Genomic DNA, 21,365 nt, shown 5'->3' on the forward strand with positions numbered 1-21,365 from the left:
AGGGGGGGGCTTCTTTCGGCGGCGCCAGCATGGGGGAAATGGGCAAATGATTTGTTTGTCATTTGTTTAGAGAACAAAGTCAGTTTTACCTTGAAGGCTTTCACGTTTTGCATACATGTCGTATACAAACGGATCTTTCCCTTGTAGCTTCACGTTCAGCTCATTCCTTCCACAGCGAACGCCAAATCACAAAGACAGTCTTTCAGCTCGAGAACATCATCGGCTTTCTGCTAATGTTGTATTCCTTATATATCGCAACGGTTTCTCGGCAAATCAGACACACAGCCTTTGATCGTAATTCAGTAAAAAAAAAAAATATTTTGCGACCGAATCTTTGTTGAGGACCCTGATGCTCGCTGTCAACTTTGTGCTTTTTTTGTCCGCTCATTTTGTTATGGGTGATGCATACGTGACGATCAGGTAAAGTGAAGAAGAGGGACTTGACATCAGAGAAGGCCCGGAAATGCGTCATCTGGTGGTATTACAGGAAAATAACAGTGGAATGAATACCACAAATTTAAATATATTATAGGATCGTTGTTCATGTAAATGCCTCGCGGGCTGGATTTAACAACGCCCCGCGGGCCGTAGTTTGCCCACCCCTGGTATACAGGTACAGGGCAGAGGTTTGGGTTGGGTAACAATAGGGTTATGAACTATACACGATCAGCCACAACATTAAAACTTCTGACAGGTGAAGTGAAGGTGAAGTACCCGTTGAGCATCTCGTTTCAATGGCACCTGTCACGGGGTGGGATATATTACGCAGCAAGTGAACAGTCACTTCTTGAAGATGATGTGTTGGAAGCAGGAAAAATGGACAAGGGTAAGGTTCCGAGCCACGTTGACAAAGACCAAATTGTGACGGCTAGACGACTGGGTCAGAGCATCTCCAAAACGGCAGGTCTTGTGGGGTGTTCTCTGTATGCATTCGTAAGTACCTACCGAAAGTGGTCCGAGGAAAGACGACCGGTGAACCGGCGACAGGATCATGGGCGCCCGAGGTTCATTGACGCACCTGAGGAGCGAAGTCTAACCTGTCCGGTCAGATCCCACATAAGAGCTACCGGAGCACAAATTTGTGAACAATTTGATGCTGCTATGACAGAAAGGTGTCAGAACAGCAGACCGGTCAGAGTGTCCATGCTGAACCCTGCCCACCGCTGAAAGCACCTACAACGGGCACGTGAGCCTCAGAACTGGACCATGGAGGAATGGAAGAAGGAGGCCTGGTCTGATGAATCACGTTTTCTTCTACATCACGTGGACGGCCGGGGTTAGGGTCCGATGGCGCATCTGTGGGATGTGATGGAACAACGAGCCCGATCCATGGGGGCCCCACCTCGTAACCTCCAGGACCTCTGCTGCTAACGTCTTGGTGCCAGACACCACAGGACACCTTCAGAGGTCTTGTGGAGTCTGTGCCTCCACGGCTCAGAGCTGTTTTGGCGGCACCAGGGGGAGCTACACAATTTTTGTCGTTATTAGGGGTGGTTTTAATGTTATGGCTGATCAGTGTATAAGCATATAAGTAACACTTTATTCATCTAAATTCAACATCAGAAAAGCCAATCAAGAAAGGGATAAAAAAAAATACAATGGAAAACAAAAAGTAATATGTAAACATGTATAAACAAAAGTTAACAAGGAGGGATATTGAGCCCAATATGGGCAGGTAAGTACAAATAGTATACAGTGTGGAGCAATAACATGTAATGATTGTACTAGCAATAAGCTGGCATAGTAATTATGTGTATAGCCATGATGCTATGTTATTAGGACAGTTTCTTGTAGGTCAGACAAGGTCAGTGATTAGGTAGTGGAAAATCTAACCACCACTTTCTCTCCCCTCCGAATTCAGAGAAGGTTAAAAAGAAGGGGGGAAAAAAAAAAAAAGTTTTTGTTGAAATGAAGACATCGTAAAATCAATTCATTCACCGAATTACTTTTAAAGGCCTAATAATTGTAAAACTGAATTCAAGACAACTTCCAAGACCTGCAGACCGAGCAACATCTGACGAGGTGGTTCTGAGGCCTGGGTCGGGCAGGACCGTGGGCTGCTTTGATGTAATCTGGCCGTCCAACTGCGAATGGACGTCCCACTGTGAAATACATTTATACATCGGCTTCGGCGGCCTTGTTCTGATTCTATCCTGTATCCTGCAGCTTCCCCGCGCGCCTCCATCTACATTGGGGTTCCTACAATTGACTCTAACGGGACAAACAAAGCTTGTAAAATCCCAGTGTTGGGAAGATCCAAGCAGGCTGCTGCCCTGTCTGATCCCCTCATGGAAGATTAAAGTTGCCTTCTCAAACGGAATACTTAACGACCCGCAGCCCCCACAACCTCCCAAAACCAAAGCCTGTACATCAAATTTCAGGACCAGAACCTTCTCATTCAAGCTGCACTGCCAGAATGACTGATGTGGTTCCCCTCCATTGGAGTTAACCACCCACGGAGCAGAGGACTTTTGCAGATTGTCTTAATAGTTGTTTTTTTTTGGGGGGGGGGGGTTATTTTGAGCTGTAAACATCCAACCACAACAAGGGAACTGTCAAAAAGGAGACGAGGGAATCTCTTTATTTTTTCCACAGTTTTATTTCAGTTATCATGTAAGAAAATAAGACAAGGAAACGTTCCAACTTCTCACATTTTCTTTCAATGGCACACAAGGTGAAAACCGAACAATTCTAACAAGGCAAAAAAAACAAAAACAAAAAAAAAGTAAAGAGATCAAGAAGATGAACAACAGAAGCAGAGTGTGTTCAGACTTGAAATGCATTACCCTTCACTATTATACTCTCCGTTTTAAATAGCTGTTAATGACACCACTGATGGGGGACACTTGCATGAGCACTAAACAAAAACATACATCTCGACTTTGTTTTAACGTGTGAGCGTAGGCTTAGTTTGCATAGCTTGAAAGTGTTAAAACAAAACTGCTTTTACAGGAGCTACATGTTCTACCAACTACATGTTGCTACATCAAGATCAAAAAGGGCGATTCTGAAAGCAAGAACTGAACATAAACTAAAAGCTGTCGAGTGCAGGACAGAAACGCCTCTAACCAATATCAAACGAGAACATCATAAAGGAGTCATCCATTCTCACTTTCATATCTTGGATTTATGGAAGGCTTTTTCTTTTGAAATACAAATAAGGGAATTGGCCAAAAAAAAAAAAAAAAGTCAAACAATTGGCATTTTACGCTGAGATTTGATTAAATGAACTGTTGAAAAACAAGCGGGGGTAAGCCACGTTTATTTCTGTGGACAGGTCCATTCTTTTAGCATCAGCTTCGTCAGAAGTCACGTCTTAAGGCTTAGAATGGCTCCCCACAAACAGTAGTGCTCCACTGCATTAGCAAACTAACTCTAAGAGAAACTGAGCAGCAACACCAAAATAAATCGCAAATAGTTGCATTTCGTCTACAGGAATGTGAATATGTTTTGGCGTTCAAATATTGGTATATTTGAAAAAAATATTTCTGCTATCTATTTTTTTTCCTCCGATGCTTTGTATTAAAGTACATTCTTCCTAAAAGTGATGGATAAAAGGAAGACTTGCATGTGTTCACATCTCTTATTCCCCCTCTAAAAGCAAAACATAAAAAAAAAAAAAAAAAGAAAAATACGATTAACTTCAGGTTTTCTTGAAAAGGCTTGAAGACATCGAAAGGGTACTGACAGTCATTCAGGAAGGTATAACTGTGCACGGCAGGGTCTTCCCCCTGTTCCAAAATATGATATTCCCTCTACAGATTTGGGCTTTTTTTTGTAACTTAAAACTGAACTCTGCTGCCCTCTTTAGGCCAGAAGGGAAATTGCTCGAACCAGCGAGAAAGGTCCCTTGGCCTTGCCCTGACTGATACCGCCTCCATCAGTAGACCACAGGGATCCCGTGTGGATCTCTGAGTGAGGCGGCAAAATCATGCATACAAATACATGTCAAGTAGATACGCTTATTTACACACCTCTCATTTGAGTGCAGAAAGAAAAGTGTGTTGACTTCGGCAGGTAAATCAACATCACCTGTGTTCGGTAAAGCATCCCCCCCAACCGCCTCTATGACTTTATGGCTTTAACCCACATAGCCTTTCTTTTTATAATATATATATATATATATATATATATATATATATATATATATATATATATATATATATATATATATATATATATATATATATATATAAAAAAACGTCCAATCAGTTATTTACTGAAAGAAAACAAATAATTTGGGTTGACGTGGAACTAATTTGGTGTGCTAAGACATCAAGTCTATTGGCTTCTCTCTCTTTTCAAGTGGTCAGCTCAGTCACCACACACACACACACACACACACACACACACACACACACACACACACACACACACACACACACACACACACACACACACACACACACACACACACACACACACACACTCTCTCTTTCACCCGCCGAAGGCATTCCTAAAAATGTTGAGAACTTTCCAGAGGTAAATGACATAATTGGATTAGTAATAAAAAGCTTGTTTCCTCTCTCTCGTCACGACAGAGTACTAGCACATGACATTTTCGCTGTGTTAGCGCAGTAGCTTCGGAACTCGTCCCTGAACACGGACAGAACGCTGAAGGCCTTTCAAACCATGCTTGAGGGGTGAAGGAGGGAGGTGCTTTGCCTGCAAAGACTTAAAGAGATGAACAAAGGAAGGACTTATTTGGAGTATTCATAAAAGTTGGGGCACGGTCAAGCATACGACACTATGACCAAATAACAATAGTTGCCATCCTAGTTTTCACAATGAGCCCCTGGTGGGAATGAATTTAGCACAACCAGTCACACTGGATAGTCGTCATTTACTTTTTTTCTTTTTTTTCCTGTGCAGAGAAGAGAACAACGTTGGGCGACTGGTGGCTAGGGAGGCCCATACTACACACCGGCAGTAGGCGACGAGAGCTGCGTTAACACCGGGCGGCGGGGGTCTCGGGTCCACCATCATCCTTGGTGGGTAAGGCCGCTCCAACACAAGAAGCAGGTGCACACATTGAACCATAAAGTCACTGGAATGCTTTGAGAGGACGTTAAGAAAAAAAAAAAAAAAAAAAAATACCCAACAACTTCAGAGGAGTTACATTACTAGACAAGCAAAGTAGGACACATCCGCCATTATATTTTGTAACGTCTGTTAGGTTGATATCGCGAGTTCACGCGAGGGCTGGACCTTCTACGCCGACCCAGGACTGTGCACAGGTAGGGAGTGTGTGCGTGTGTGTGTGTGGGGGCGGGGGTATAATGGTGTTTTTGTCACGTTGTACTGTTACTCCCTCTTATCGGCCACTTTGGACTGCTCCCTCTGGATCATGCAGCGACGCACAATGCTGTCGAAACTCCCCAAGTAGAAGAGAGCGATGGTCCGAAACAGCCCCATGGTTACAATCTGCATGAATGGGCAATAGGTCACAATTACTCATCATCACAATCATCATCATTAATTGGTTGTGTCACAAAATTGAGAGACCATCATTACGTTTACATTTTACATTTAGTCATTTAGCAGACGCTTTTATCCAAAGCGACTTACAAAGGAGAATAACATTCAAGCTACATTGCGACAGAGACATTAGTGTAACAATAAATACTGCTAAGTAGTGCTAAGTAGCGTAATCATATTATGCTAAACAGTGTAGTATGGGTTAGGGTTTCGGCTAACCCTAACCCCATACTAGGCATGCAATATCAAAAGTTTATCTAAAAACTAGAGCTCTGGTACGATCTCATACAACATACACACGGATCAGCCACAACATTAAAACCACCACTAATAACCACTCATATTGTGTAGCTCCCCCTTGTGCCCCCAAAACAGCTCAGACGCCTCGAGGCACGGACTCCACAAGACCTCTAAAGGGGTCCTGTGGTATCTGGCACCAAGACGTTAGCAGCAGATCCTTTAAGTCCTGGAAGTTACGAGGTGGGGCCCCCATGGATCGGGCTTGTTGTTCCAGCACATCCCACAGATGCTCCGTCAGATTGAGATCTAGGGAATTTGGAAGCCAAGTCTACACGTTGAACTCATGTTCCTCAAACAATTCCTAGACAATTTTTGCAGTGTGGCAGGGCGCATTATCCTGCTGAAAGAGGCCACTGCCATCAGGGAGTACCGTTGCCATGAAGGGGTGTACTTGGTCTGCGACAATGTTTAGGTAGGTGGTACGTGTCAAAGTAACAGCCACAGGAATGCCAGGACCAAAGGTTTCCCAGCAGAAAATTTCCCAGACCATCACACTGCCTCTACTGGCTTGCCTTCTTCCCATAGTGCATCCTGGTGCCATCTCTTCCACAAGTAAACGCACGCGGCCATCCACATGATGTAGAAGAAAACATGATCCAACAGACCAGGCCACCTTCTTCCATTGCTCCATGGTCCAGTTCTGACGTTCACATGCCCATTGAAGGTGCTTTCGGCGGTGGACAGGGGTCAGCATGGGCACTCTGACTGGTCCATGCCTTAGCAGCCCAATACACAACAAGCTGTGATGCACTGTGTGTTCTGACAACTTTCTATCATAGCAGCATCAACTTTTTCAGCCATCTGCAAGACAGTAGGTCTTCCTCGGGATAGGACCAGGCGGCCTTGGGTACCCAAGACCCTGTTGCCGGTTCACCAGTTGTACTTCCTTGGACCACTTTTGGGAGGCACTGCATACCAGGGATACCCTACAAGACCTACAAAAACGTTTTGGAGATGCTCTGACCCAGTCGTCTAGCCGTCACAATTTGGTTCTTGTCAACGTCGCTCAGATCCTTACGCTTGCCCATTTTTCCTGCTTCCAACACATCAATTTCAAGAACTGACTGTTCACTTGCGGCCTAATATGTCCCACCCCTTGAGAGGTGGCATTGGAACAAGATGAGCAATATTACCCACTTCACGTGGCTGACTGGTGTATGCAGTTCAATCTTTAAATGATAAACTTATATTGTAGTATTTGTCCCTATATTTGACACCGCTCCGCTTATGTTAGGTCTTAAATTGTAACTGGTGGTGTGATGTGCACCATTTTAGTTAATCTGAAGTGTTTATTATGACACAGGAGCAATATGAAATATAGAACATGAAAGTGCTTTATTTTTCTCTTGTGTGTGTGGTGATTTGAGGCCGCACCTGCTGCAGGCCTTCCGTGATGGAGGTGACCGGTGACATTCCACAGGTGAGAGCCGACAGCATGTATCCGTCGGGGCCCACTGAGCTGTTGAAGTTCCCTTGCTGTGGTGGGGAGATTGCAGCAACAGCGCAGGAATTATTCCTCCTTCCTCGTGGGAGAATTCGCTAATCAAACAGGGGGTGAAGTTATTTTCTTACCACAGCGTCCCGGACGACTATTTTGGCCACTTGCTCCGGTTGACAAACACCGGAGGTCTCAGAGATCAGCTTGGTCTCTAAAGGCTACAGAAGAACAGGGAAGTGGCCATTTAGAGAAAGGGTAAAATACATTAAGGTACTTTTTATTTTACAGTGACGCGTACCTTTGTTTTATTCTCCTCGGCTAGACCTGGGGTGTCTGTATCAGGCGGGTAGGCTACGGTGACATAGATATTGTATGGCTTCATCTGTAGAAAAGGGAAGGAAATCATCACGTGGAGCTCTGGTGGCGCCACGACTGCAATCAATGAAAAATAGAATAATACCAGAGCTGGTATCCCAAAGTGGTGGTTCATGAAATGTCAAGTATCCAATTAAATCAGATGTTTTAGCAGGAGGCCAAAAGTGGTTTTGTTGCTCCCATGACATCTTCTATCCTGCTACTAATTAGAGAAGAAAAAAAAAATCTAAAATACACGCCTGCATCCTAAGCACAAATTGGGTTTAAAGGGAAAATCAATTTTTGGGGGACATTTGCTTTTTGTCGAAATAATTTAGAATGTAGCAGCATTTAAAACAACTAAAATTTAGTTTTTATTTTTACCCAAGATAGTTTGCTTAAATAATTCAACTTTTAAGATGCTCAAAAGGTGTATTTCCCTCATTTCACAGGCGCTAGTTGATCCCCTCTGCAGCCATGCATTGAGCCAATACAGTGAGCATGAAGCCTGTAAACGTCTTTGTTCTGGGCACACAATGACGAAATCGGTATTGACCTTCTCATCTGAAACTGGGGCGAGACAGACAAAAGCTGATTTCCCCAAAATACTAGATTACACCTTTCACTGTCCTCATTCGGGAATTTGAACAACTCTGTGGTCAGGAAGACTCACCTCCATCTGCAGCGACTCGGCTAAGCCGCGGAGGGCGAACTTGGAAGGGGAGTAGGCCGTGTAGCCGAACAGGCCGATCTGTCCGGCTTGGGAGGAGACGAACATGATGCGTCCCATCCTTCGCTCCTTCATGGTGGTTATCACAGCCCTGGTTGGGTACACACTGCCCAGGTAGTTCACTTCCATCAGCCTCTGTCGGAAAACCATTTGTAAATAGATAACCGTCCCTCGTCCACTGCTAGGACTGCGAACAGATTTGTTCAAATATTCAGTCGGAAGCTTGAAAGGAAATCAACAAGCCTTAAAAAAAAAAATAGGGTGTTGTTTTTCCCCCTTGTTACCTACTTTAAAGCGATCAACCTCTACTTCCTCAAACTTTGCAGAAATGGAGGTACCAGCACAGTTCACCAGCATATCCACAGGGCCAAGCTTCTCCTGAGCCTACACAATAGGGAACACTTCAATCAAACTGTGCATCGCTGAATAATGAAAAATAAATGTTTTAAACAAATAAATGGAAAAAGGGGCCTCTGCACGTGATAGGTGACATTACCTGTTTGATCACACTCTCCACTTGACTGTAATCCCTAGAAACATCAACGGATATGCAGAGCACTACCTGGATACAACATTGTGGGGAATTTATGCAGGTGTTATTTGCAAAGAATAAAGTACTCTCTCAATATTCTATTGTCTTTATTTAAAAAATACTTATATTGTTAAAAACAAAAGAATAAGTCCCATACCTGCTTGTCATTTATAGCACATTTCTCCACCTCTTTCTTTGCTTGAACCAGTTTAGTCTGTGGAAAAACATAATGCAGTCACATGGCATTTCCTCCATTTCCCTGCATATATATACATTCATCCAAAATCCAAGAGAACAGAGGCTGCTAGAGAAACTAAATGTGTGCATTCACTGTGTTAGTATTCTCTTTATCGACACTTTAAAGCTCAATTGATTGAATATGTATGCACTTTTAACACATTAATAATTTGCTGCTTCCTTTGGTTACTATATCGTAATGTGTTGAATTATTTGTGTGTATCAAGAGCCTACTGAACTGCCCATTTCTAAGCTCTGCGCGAGCCAGTAGGGCTCTGTGGGCAACATTTCAACCAAGCTTCTCTCTCTCTCCAAGCTTCTGCTGCTTTGAACAAGGTCCACCAAAAAGGGAACAGGTGGGTGACTGCTAGTGTGCAGTTGGTGCTGACCTCGTCTCTTGCCACCAGAGTGATGAAAGCTCCGTGCTTGTAGCACTCCATAGCGATGGATTTCCCAATCCCACTTGATCCCCCAGTTACCTGGATATCGAAAGGGTGATTGCATTGTTTATCAGAGCACAAATACAGTCTCCAATGGAGGAATATTGAGTAGGATTGTTATAAATTAAATACATAATGAAGGGAACTTTTTAACCGTTTCCATGAAGATAAATAACAAGCTTGGCTGACATCGAATAGATATGCAATTGTGGCACGCTTGAATCTGTTGAAGTCATGCTAAATATTATTGTATATTATAGTATCAATTTTAAACAAGCAATAGCTTGAAATTGCAATCCATATGATTGTCCGAGTTTGGCGGATAACACTCTATTCAAAACGGCAACGTCTTCTCTCCAAGATGGTCACTTTCTTTTCTTGACCGTGTGCGTTCTGATGATCGATTGGTTCGTTTTTTCTTGGCCGCTTGAGGTGATGATATATATATATATATATTTTTTTTTTTTTGTTTGTTGTTATTTTCTGCGACTGTTCATCCATATCGACACTTTTCTGTCCACAACTAGCTACGCTGCTTTCACTTATTACCAATGCCCCATCGGTGCATCAGTGCACTGATGGGGCGGACCCCACCACCAACAATAAAAACAGTAAACAGTAAAGAGGAGCATGTGCATAACGCAAATACTGAATCGCTGTTTCTTATAGTGCCAGCTAAATAAACACGGAATCAATGTTAAAACTATATATATGTTCAACAAAATTATCTTTCGGATTTCCACTTTCATTTAGTTAGTCGCCGTTAATCAATTGTGTGGGCGTGTCATAACCTCGGCGAGAACAGCTCCTTAAGGTGGAAACTATCCAGCAGAAGGAACGAAACGGGAACGACACGACTTATTAATCAGTCGTCGTCAGTGGGTTAGCTGCCTCGGCGGCGTATCGTTAGCCCGTTTGGCTCCTCTGGTGAACTTACCACGACGTGGGCCCCGTTCAGCTTCAGTGGCTTGGGACTAATAAGAGGGGATATCATGTATAACAGCAACACGAAGGCCACGATGAACGCGGCGACCACCAGCAGCATGACGAACGGCAGGAGGAGCCACCAGGAGTGGATGAAGAGCCAGTCCGCGACGGTGGAGCTCAACCCTGCTTCCGAGGACATGGGTGAATCTAGCTAACTAGCCGCCTGGATTTTTTTTTTTTTTTTTTTTTGGAGGGCTGAATAACGGGGCGGAGGAGAGGCGGGCGTGGCGAAAGAAGAGCCGCGTAGGTGGCGTGTTATCGGACCTGGCACTCAGTCAGAAGTCCAGCCAGAAAGAGCATTTATCGCGGGGGACCTTCGCCCTCGCCGACAAAGCGCACTGTACAAACCAAAACAAATCGAACTGTGCACTTTGAACGGACGCGACAGCCTCCGGGGCCACCTGGGAGTTGTAGTTTCCCCATCTGTAATATTAGCTGTCAAGTGTACTGCAGCGTGAGCGAATGTGGACTACACGTCCCAGAGTGCAACGCGCACCTCCTCATAGCGTGCCTCTTCCGTTGACGTTCATGACCGATCAACGAATATTCCAATCATTGTTTATTATATTTGTAATCACGTGTTATCCAAGCGTATTAATGGCAATACTTTTCATTGATGAAACACAGTCAGCAGCTTAGTGATTTATTACTGTACTTTTATTTACATTTTTCTGGAAAAGAAAAAATGAATAACTGATCATTGGTTGACCCCCTCGCAAAGAAAGGGCTTACACATTTGTCCTATCTAAAAAAAACAAACAGTACTTAACAGTGAGTAATGTCCCCTACCAACATTCTGAAAGACAGGCTTGTACTCTGAACACCTTAAAGGGCATAGGAGTTGTAGTATACAAACTAAACGAGGTGACATGAAATGTCATGTGAAAGTATATTATACATTTCTTAGCGATGGCGGCAACACGCCAAATATTTATATATAGCAGTATGACATCCGATTAAAAAAAAACAAAAAAAAAAACAAAGAAAAAACCACCCCGCAACTTGCTTGGAAGGCACATGGTGCACATTGCCACTTTCGATGGCTTCATACGGTGCATGCTTGGAGCTGCATTCTAATGTCGTGAATGAATATTGTGATGATATCTCCAACTGTGCCAACAGCATATTTTCTCATTTTTCACAACACACACTGTAGCTTTAGGTGTATAAGGCTTAACTTCATTTTAAGGACATAAAGCAAAGCCTTTTAATGGAAATATGCAGGTAAACTATGGGCTGAAACACTACTCTAAGTTCATGAGAACTATAAAAAAATGCTGGGCTGGCACCTTTGGCGATCAATCCAAATACTCATTCTGACTCCAAATAGTGATATACAATTGTCAGGAAATTTGATAGAAATCGATCCAATGCAGCTCCCATCCTGAGTGTCAATCTGTTGCAGATCTGTATTATGTCAAAATACAATGGCCTGTCTTTCACCACTGTCATAAGGATTCAGGAAGCACAATGTCATGTATTGTTAGTGTCACTTCCCTCTGACCTGGAGTTATTTTAAAATAAAAATACACAAGAAATATAGGCATTTTGTCTAGTCATAGTTTAACTGATTGATGGAAGTCGGACAGTCTTCTAGAAAATAATTTCTTGTTCAGGAAGGTAACTTGGCCGGAACCTGTAATATGTGGGCTAATCCCCACCAATGAATTAATCCAAACTTTCATATATTTCTTCTAAGACTTCAATAAGTCTCATCTTATTTTACATTTTGGATGTCCCATGTTTCTTAGGCAATCTGGTCAAAAACACCTTCTGACTTGAGTGTATACCCGGGAGTAACCAAAAAAAATTATTCTCTTTAATTTCCAAGTACATATCAATATCTTTTATCGGCCCAACTAAAGCCTGGTGCCATCTTTGAAGCACTTAGGACACGAGAGAAAACAATGTCCTCAACGACTGTGTGGTCAATATAGATTCCTAATGTGGCAATCATGTAGTCCACTTGTGATACACAGATATGACCGGTGAAAGATTAGGAAAAGGCAGAGAGAGGGGGGGAGAGAGAGAGAGAGAGAGAGAGAGCGAGAGAGAGGGGTATAAAGTCATGATGAGAGGGGGAAAATACATTTCACAATCACAAATCCTTTGTTTTGCTTTGGTTTGGGAGAAAGCTGCCATTTAGCCTTCCTGTCCGAAGTCCTCTGTGAATTTCCTCAGTTTGTCCAGATCTTGTTCGTTCACTGTCGGCTTTGTGTTGGACTGGGATCTCAACATGTCAGACTTAAAAGAAAAAAATAAGACAATGTTCAGATTTTGTTCATATATTCAACAGTATTAGCTCTGAAGTATGGGGGGGGGTACTATTCGTATTTCCTTACCATGCAAACAATTGGCTCCAATAGCTTTTCCCCAGGAACCTCCATCCATGTCATTTCGATGGCATTGGGATCTCCAGGTGAGCAAGGGGTCAGGAGGTCATCGACAATGACGTTAGGGTCGTGTCTTGATGGCCCTCGTACCTTGGACACCAGAATTCAGGTAAACATGAGCAGGGCAACCAAAAACAGTTGAGCAAACAAATCGAGTTAACTACACAGCACACACAAGCACCAACATGGCATAGTGATATGTGGGGGAAAAAAAAGAAAAAACCTTTTTGAAGTGGGTGGCTGACTGGACCTTCCTGACAGGCTGCATCAGAGCGTCTCTGACAATAATACTGACGTCTGCGCCTGAATACCCGTCCGTCTTCTTGCCCAGGGTGACAAAGTCACTGTCGACCAGGCTGGTGGGGGTTGAGCCCAGGTGGAGCTTGAACATGAAGGAGCGGGCGTGCTCTTCAGGCAGGGGGATGTAGATCCTCTTCTCAAATCTATCAGGGTCATCGATTGTTAAAAGTGAGCTCTGAATAACACACATCCCTAAATTGAGCCAAACACAATTACCTTCTTCTGATGGCTGAATCCAAAGTCCATGGGATATTTGTTGCGCCAAGTACCAGGACGCCCTCGTTGTTATTCCCAACACCTGTGAAACGCCAAATTGAGCAAGAAAGAGGTGAGCTTATTAATTGTGCAAAATAATATGTAGTTCCTATCTCAGAGATGAATTGGGGCCATTGGGGGCCCTGCAGGGTGGAGCTACCTCACTAGCACCTCTTTCATATTGATTAATGGCATCCGCTAATTTTCTCTGCTCTGCTCCTGGTGTAGAGGAAGTGACTGTACCTCTGGACTGTGTTTGTGTTATGCCGACGGATTTTTGTGAAGCTTAAGAAGCTCAATAAGGACACTTTTATTCCAAAAGCACAATTTCTTGTAGTTTTACTTGTGATCTTCTGTGTTTACTTCTACAAATAGCACTAGGTTATACACACTGATAGTCTTTGTCTTGACAACAACCGTAATAGATTCAAATTGAGTTGATACTGAATTTCCAAGAGTATCTTTAACTGAGGCATTATATTACAAACTTTTCTTCCTTTTTACCTTACCAAGCCCAGCTGAAACCATTCAACTAACATGAAGTCAAGTCAAGTCAAGTGAGTCCTTTATGATTAGACGATTCTAAGTATTGTTATTTGATATCACACTGGCAAGTGCCCAGAAAAAAAAAAAAAAAAAAAAAAAAAGAAATGTTAAAGGGAGCAGGGGAAACTAAATTTTAATTTCTTATGGTCATAATGTCTTATTTAAATGTTAAATTGGTTGGGTATTTATGTGCAATTTGTTCAATAAAAGCATGTTTGAAATTATATATATATATATATATATATATATATATATATATATATATATATATATATAGATATGTGTGTGTGAAGAGATCTTTAATGCCGTGCTGCTGCGGCTAGTACAACAAAAATATGGATATTTTACAGTGCCACATTTGACCAAAGGAAATATTTGAACTATGTTCCAGCCACAAATACATACAGATGTTTTGCCAATTTGCATGGGAATTGGAATTTAACAAACACATCGGTTGGGTTTCATGACCTGAGGGTTTTGTGACTGCACCACCGAGTTTCTGGACAACTTTAAAATGCATTGGGACCACGACTACACTAAAGCTCCCCCTGGCTATAGTTTTCAGGCCATTTTAAATGAAACGTTCAAAAAATATATGCATATATTTTTTTTTAACTACAGTACCCTTGTTCTGAATTCATTCCATGAGTTCATTCCCTCGTGTTTCAAAATGTTTTGGGCAGTGCACTTTTTAGGAGATTATGAGCCTATATACTAGGCCTGTACAATATGAGGAAAATCTGCGATGTGCGATAACATTGTTTAATATTGCGATAACGATATGACTTCAGATAAATAAACAAATATTGATGTAAATTAGCTATACAGTGCCTATGTCTTTCTGCTTTAATAGGTACACTTCTAACATAGACCCCAAACATAAAATAGCCTATGCCCACTGAATAAATTTAATAAACAATTTCAAACATGCTTTTATTGAACAAACTGCACATAAATACCCAACCAATTAAACATTTAAATAAGACATTATGACCATAAGAAATTAAGATTCAGTTTCCCCTGCTCCCTTTAACATATTTTCTTCTACACTCAAAAAAAAAATTCTGGGGGAAAACAACCTAATAATTAAATAAATATAAATGCATATATTACATTCCACTGTGTTGCCTTTCCACTCTGTCTTTGCATGATTTTTCTTATTCTTTGCATTTCAGGCAGTCTTTTGCGATCACGATGACAACTAAAGTATGATTTATCCAGATTCAGATCCCAGATTCAGAAATATTCATAACTTTTTAGTTAGTGGCAATTAAATACGACCCTTCAACCAAAATCACCATTTAAAAAGCAAATGAAGGGCCGGTCCAAAGACTTCCCCTCGCCTGTCTGTGCTGAAGGAAACGGTTATCCAGACTGTTACTGAGGCTAAACCTCTCTTTTATACCTGTTTGGGATATATTAAAAAAAAAAAAAAAAAAAAAAAAATTCCCCATGGTTACTAATCCCAATTTTCTGCATCTGATCATTCTGACTCACCCTGCATCTGAACAAGGAACTCTGTCTTGATGCGTCGAGCCGCCTCGCTCTCGTTCTCGCTTCTCGAGCCGCAGAGCGAGTCGATCTCGTCGATGAAGATGATTGACGGCTTGTGCTCCCTGGCGAGGGTGAAGAGGTTCTTCACCAGCCTGGGAAGAGGAGGGAAGCAGGTATCGGTCCACAGCTACCCGGCACAAATGTAAATACACCTCTCGTCACACTCGCCAATGTTAAGATCTCCAAAATAGGAAATTTGGGTTCTCCACCAGAAAAAGGAAAATTTCAGAGACCAAGACTCTTGCACAGTTGTAACCTTATGTGGGAAAATGACCAAATATTGAGCTGAAAGGGAAATCATTTCATGTTAAATGCTTATTTGAAGGAAAAAACCTTCACATTCTGAATTCCATTTTCAATTTTCAAATGGGGGAAAAGGGCCGTCTATTCTATTGAAAAATAAAATAATAAAACTTTCATAATGTTTTCCCAAAATGGAAGAATTATGGGGGAATTTTTTAAGCTTCGGTAGAACACGTGGTGAGGGCACGCGAAAATGGAGGAGGTGACTCACTTTTCGCTCTCTCCCAACCACTTGGAGACCAGGTCAGAGGAGGAGATGGAGAAGAAGGTGGAGTTGTTGGCCTCTGTGGCCACGGCTTTAGCCAGGTAGGACTTTCCTGTGCCCGGAGGCCCGAACAGCAGGATCCCTCTCCATGGTGTCCTCTTGCCTTACAGACAAGCACGAGAGATACTTGTGATGGAATGCAATATAATATTTGGAGGTCGCTATTAGTATTTTCATAAGATAACAATACACAAAACATATTTGAGAATCAATCATCAGTAATATGGATATTATGACCAAGCAGGTAAAGCCAGTGGTTAGAACATCTAGAAATGTCTATGAAGCTCACAAAAGTGCATTACTTTACTGTAATTCCGCCTTTAAGACAAAATTTAACTGTAACCTGATATCACAAAAACCAAAATCCCAGACGTTATCTCGCCTCACATCATGATACTGATATCATAACGATACCTCGCTCCGGCCTGACTACAGCCTCTCCAAGAACGTGACCTACAAGTTAAGTCTAATTTTTCAGTCTTTGATGAAACTTAATACCTGTGAAAAGATGCGGGAATTTAATGGGTAGTATAACAGCTTCCTTCAGTGCTTCTTTGGCTCCCTCCAAACCAGCAACATCGCTCCATTTGATGTTTGGCTTTTCCATGACAATTGCACCTTGAGCAAATAAACATGTTTTATTTTTTTTGTTGTTTTATTTTTCATTTCTTTTTGTTTGTTTGTTTTTTTTAAACATGACGAAACAAACTACGGCTACTTGCTTACAAAAACATTACTGGAAAGACGCTCATGTCTGCAGTAGACTTGAACACAATGCCACTCACCTGAGAGCTGATTCTGAAACTTCTTTTTCTCTGGGTCATCTCCCTCATCGCTTTCATTTCTAGACGCATGCAAACACAAACATAATGAACACACGCTAACCATCCCACACATGCTTGCCAAGGTTTTGTTTTGCTGGGTGTCAAAGGTAACAAACATGACTCATCGCATTCCTGCCAGAGCTATTAACAGCAACACACTGACCGGGTTCAACGTATCGCTCCAGCCCCAAATAAAAAAATGTAAAAACCCACCCTTTGTCATCTGACTGTGACTCTTTGACGGGCTTGGCAGGAGGAGCCTTCTCTTTCTTCTTCAGGTACTCCTTCAGCTTCTCCGCTCGGTCCAGGTATTCAGCGCACTTTGCCCGGATGCTCTGTTTGGCTTTGTCGCCTTGGGCTTCATCTGGCCGGAGGGAACACACAAAAATATACCCATTGAGAGAGAAGAAGGAACACCTGCTTCTAGAACCTGATTTTGTTTAACAGAATGAAACGAGATTTCAAAATGTATGATTAAGTTGCTATTCATGAGGGGGTTTGTTTGTTATTTTCCATCGGTTACTTAGTTTTTACTCCACCCCTTTCATTAAATGGTTTCCATGCAATATAGGAAGTGACCTGTAGCCCCTTTGACCATAACTATGATTTGTTGTCTATCTATGACCAAGTTGTCCCCAACATAACAAAAAAAGAGAACTAAATGCTAATGTGATATTCTCAACCTTACATTTGACAACGTGCAGGAAGTACTGAACGGCGTGTTGGTACAGACGCAGCGCCTCCTCATAGTTCTGAGCTTTGTCCTCTTGTGCAGCCTTGCTGGCAAGATCAATGGCTTTCTGAAACAGAGCATCAAATGAGCCATGAAAAACAATGATGCCAATTCCAGGGGATAAACAGAGAGAAATTCAACTGACCTGAATCACATGAGCGTAGATTTATTGAAATTGGAAAAAGTCAAATTACACAGAAGGTATCATCCAACTCAACAACGTAGAAAAAGAAGAGTTTGAGCTAGATGTCGACCGATATGGGTTTTTCAATGGCTGATACCATTATGTAGGGAGCAGGGCAGCCAATGGCCGATATATAATGCCGATATAATGTTTTTTTGCATTTGATAAAACACAACAACTTAATAACAACAACAACAAATGAAACACAAAATTGCTGGACTGAATTGAACATTTATTTAACACTAATGTTATTGTCAGCATTGTCTCCGTTTGCTGAAGTAGATCTGCACTCTGTCTGCAGTGCACTTATTTTAAATAAAAAATTGTATTAATGAAAAAGATTGACAGGTAGTCAAAAAATAAACTTTGTAAAAAAAAAAAAGTATAAATAAATAACAAATAATAAATAATTGTAGACAATAAAAAATAAATAATAAAAAAACTTTGTGATATTAAAGTCTGGTCAGGAAATTGAGAAAGTCTCCCGTTACAGAAGTGCAGGATGTATTATTTACAGGGAAAGTATTTATACAAAAACATCCAGTTTTTACAAAATTAAGTTTGATAGCAATGGAAAGCAGTGCGGGGTGACGTGACGTTTCCCTGTGTGTCCTGAGCCCTGAGAGGACCCCAGGGTTTGTTAATTACGGGAAGGAACGGGGGAGTCCCTTACCTCAGTTGTGTGTAAGAAATTGTTTCATACAAGTAGGAAACACATAAAAAACAAATTGATCTAAAATGAAAAAGGGGGAAAACCGGCGTGGGTACGATGCACCTCTGTTTGGAGGAGAAAAAAAAAAACTCCACTCCAAAACCGGTTGCAGAGGCTCTGCACTAACCACCTTTAATGGGATAACGCCTCAAAAAACGGAGTGAATGAGATGAGTGTCGAGAAGAGCACTGTAAGTGAGTGAGAGCGCTATGTGGGCGCTGCAGCGATGTGTGTGTGTGTGTCAACCTGCTGTCGGAAAGAAGGGACAACAAGGAAGCGCATCTGGTATATCCACAGTGGAAAATTAGTATTGAAACCGTTTCAAATATTCAAAATCAATATGTATAGAAAAATCTATATTTTTGACAACAATAGTCTGCAGAAATTATTTCATTTATTAGCCTCGTGAGCACAGGCATCGGCCGCTGCCGATTATCTCAAAGAGCCAAATATCGTCCCGATTGACCACTAGTTGAGCATCAATTGCTTTAATGCAACAAAAAAAAATACACTGCATCTAGGTTAGGGTAGTAAACCAAGTGGTGGAAAGTGATGAAGTACAAGCACTTGTCTTTTTCCAAGTACCTGTATTTACGTATATTCAATCCCAGAGACTTTTGACTTTACCTCGGCTACATTTCAAACCAAATATCTGTACTTTGTACTCAAGATTCAAGAGGTTTATTTCGACTACACCTCGAATACGTATTTCTTGGTCCTATGGGAAACTAGAGTGTGGCGGAAAAATCCAGTCATGTAAACATGTGAAACACATGTAAGATATTGGAGGAGTTCCTCACATAGCCCCACCCTCCGGTAGATACGGCAACTTTGCACAATGTTTTTGTGACATCACAAAGCTGAGCGTTTGGAGGCGCTTCCTTTCGGCAAAAAAGGCATATACGGTACATACACAGACACGCGCACAAACCACATACCAGCATACTCATTCTGTTACTTCATTACTGATAGCTTTTCATTGTTTATAATACTTAATCCTTGATGTATTTAAGCATGTGATAAATAAACCACTACTGGATAAGAAATTGAGTGCGCTTGTGAAATATGTATCATATCACATTTTTAGGACAATTAGTGTCACTTCATTTGTGACAGTTCACAAGAACAATAAGTATTTTTGAGTATTATATAGCCATATAATAATGATAGGTAATAAGTAAAATAATAAGGTAATACGAGTAAAGTAATGAAGATAACAAGACGTAGGGAATATAGAATAAACTTAAAATATAAAAAAATGGCAATACAAAATAAAGCTCAAGATTGTCCGTGTGCAATGAACCTGAAAAATGTATAATTAACCTCTATTGACAATTTAGACTGTCAAAAATAGGAAATCAATTTGTGGTTGAACGGTCTGACTTTTGGGGAGGATTAACAAGGCGCGACTGAACAGGTTTATGCACAGAGGATAACACATTTTTACTTTAATTCCATTAAAAGGTCCACACTGAATTGGACCACATGTTACGTTTAAATACTGAGCAGCCCTGTCTCGGCTACTTAGTAAAATGGAAAAACCTTGACGTTAGCTGCCATTAGCTTAACGATGCTAATTTAGCCGCTTTCGCCACTGCGGAAACAAAGACGAACTCACCAACTGACAACTCACAAATCCACAAAAACAGTCTAAACGTCCGGCGATGTAACAATTCGCGTTTCGCCCCCCGGCAACCCGACGCGGATTAGCTCCGATCCACTTTGTTTTGCTTTAGCGCGGATGCTAGCTAGCTAGCCTCGCGTTAGCTCGCAAACTTACCTGTAAGTTATTGTTGGCAGCCATGAGGGCTGTTATTTATCCGGCGAGCCGAACAACAACCTGCCGAGCGTGCGGTTTTGTTTGTGTCACGCCTTTTTCGCTCCAACCTGCAGAAGCCGGGCTTGTTTTTCCTTTCGGGGATCGTTGTTAAATAAGAGCGAGCAGGGAAAACTTCCGCATCGAGCCGTCCAGATGGGTTGATTCCGGATCGCGCGTCCACGCGCGCGCGCGTGCGTGCGTGGAACCTCCTGACGTCACGACTCGCCCATAGGTGGAGGTGGAGCAAGTCCAGACCACAGGAGAAGTACCAATACCCGGTGGAAGGCACCACATCGACATATCTACTTCCAATAACAGTGTAATTAGTGGTGTATTATATATTATTGGATATTTTATTGTAATAGCATGGAAATCACATTCTAATAATCTAGTAACGTCATCATAATCATTCAGACCCACCCACTATGTTATCGTGCCTGTATTATTACACACATATTTATTCATGCCCATAATATACCCTGACATAGCCTTATAAATCAATTCATCCTCTGTACAGAGAGGACACACATTGTGCATGTTCTGTATATTTTCATTCTTTTTGCCTTTTTAAAGACTGTCTATAATATATGTAATAAAACATATAAATATAATAGAGCCGGTATAAAGTGCCTACTGTACCTTTTTTTCCATGTATATTCTGATTACAAATCACAATCAAATAGTATAGGTGGTGTCAGTCACTGACGAGGATATGGAGCTAATGAATCATTGACGGGGAACCAGTTTTATAAAAAAAAATAATAATAATAAAAGTAGCGCGACTGTGTAAGAAATTTAAACGAGATATTTGCTTTGAAATGCAGCGTGTTGGGAATCGAATGTCTCCGAAACCAAATACCAAGCAAGTGATTACAAACACTTGAACAATGCACTTCAGTACTTGCACTTAATTGTCTGTTTCTACCACTGGGAGTGGCTGCTTATCACAGTGTATGACCTGGTTAACAAATACCAAGGACT

General features: G+C 41.7%; 2 protein-coding genes across 4 annotated transcripts in view; both read right to left on the reverse strand.

Annotated features, from left to right (window-relative positions):
* vps4b (vacuolar protein sorting 4 homolog B) overlaps nucleotides 1–21,365 on the reverse strand; it is a 376,929-nt gene that overhangs the window by 353,669 nt on the left and 1,895 nt on the right. Inside the window, exons 1-11 of one of the 3 annotated variants that reach the window (XM_080010602.1) lie at nucleotides 20,346–20,528; nucleotides 17,625–17,736; nucleotides 17,150–17,300; nucleotides 16,898–16,956; nucleotides 16,611–16,730; nucleotides 16,059–16,215; nucleotides 15,488–15,636; nucleotides 13,406–13,487; nucleotides 13,113–13,332; nucleotides 12,839–12,979; nucleotides 11,132–12,740 (exon numbers count right to left, since the gene is read on the reverse strand). In XM_080010602.1, coding sequence (XP_079866728.1) covers nucleotides 12,639–12,740; nucleotides 12,839–12,979; nucleotides 13,113–13,332; nucleotides 13,406–13,487; nucleotides 15,488–15,636; nucleotides 16,059–16,215; nucleotides 16,611–16,730; nucleotides 16,898–16,956; nucleotides 17,150–17,300; nucleotides 17,625–17,736; nucleotides 20,346–20,369 — 1,317 coding nt within the window. In that variant the 5' untranslated portion in view covers nucleotides 20,370–20,528 and the 3' untranslated portion in view covers nucleotides 11,132–12,638. Of the gene's footprint in view, nucleotides 1–11,131; nucleotides 12,741–12,838; nucleotides 12,980–13,112; nucleotides 13,333–13,405; nucleotides 13,488–15,487; nucleotides 15,637–16,058; nucleotides 16,216–16,610; nucleotides 16,731–16,897; nucleotides 16,957–17,149; nucleotides 17,301–17,624; nucleotides 17,737–20,345; nucleotides 20,529–21,365 lie in introns of those variants that run through there. The other 2 variants (XR_013844416.1, XM_080010601.1) reach the window with 2 other exon arrangements.
* Nucleotides 4,247–10,825, reverse strand: kdsr (3-ketodihydrosphingosine reductase). Its single transcript, XM_080010585.1, has 10 exons — nucleotides 10,447–10,825; nucleotides 9,459–9,548; nucleotides 8,990–9,046; nucleotides 8,797–8,862; nucleotides 8,589–8,684; nucleotides 8,244–8,435; nucleotides 7,515–7,598; nucleotides 7,351–7,434; nucleotides 7,153–7,254; nucleotides 4,247–5,424 (listed from the first exon to the last, which is right to left on the reverse strand). The coding sequence occupies exons 1-10, from the start codon at nucleotides 10,633–10,635 to the stop codon at nucleotides 5,305–5,307; spliced, it is 1,080 nt and encodes a 359-aa protein (XP_079866711.1). The 5' UTR covers nucleotides 10,636–10,825; the 3' UTR covers nucleotides 4,247–5,304.

Source organism: Zeus faber, assembly GCF_960531495.2.
Source record: "Zeus faber genome assembly, chromosome: 12".
Taxonomy (NCBI): Eukaryota; Metazoa; Chordata; class Actinopteri; order Zeiformes; family Zeidae; genus Zeus; species Zeus faber.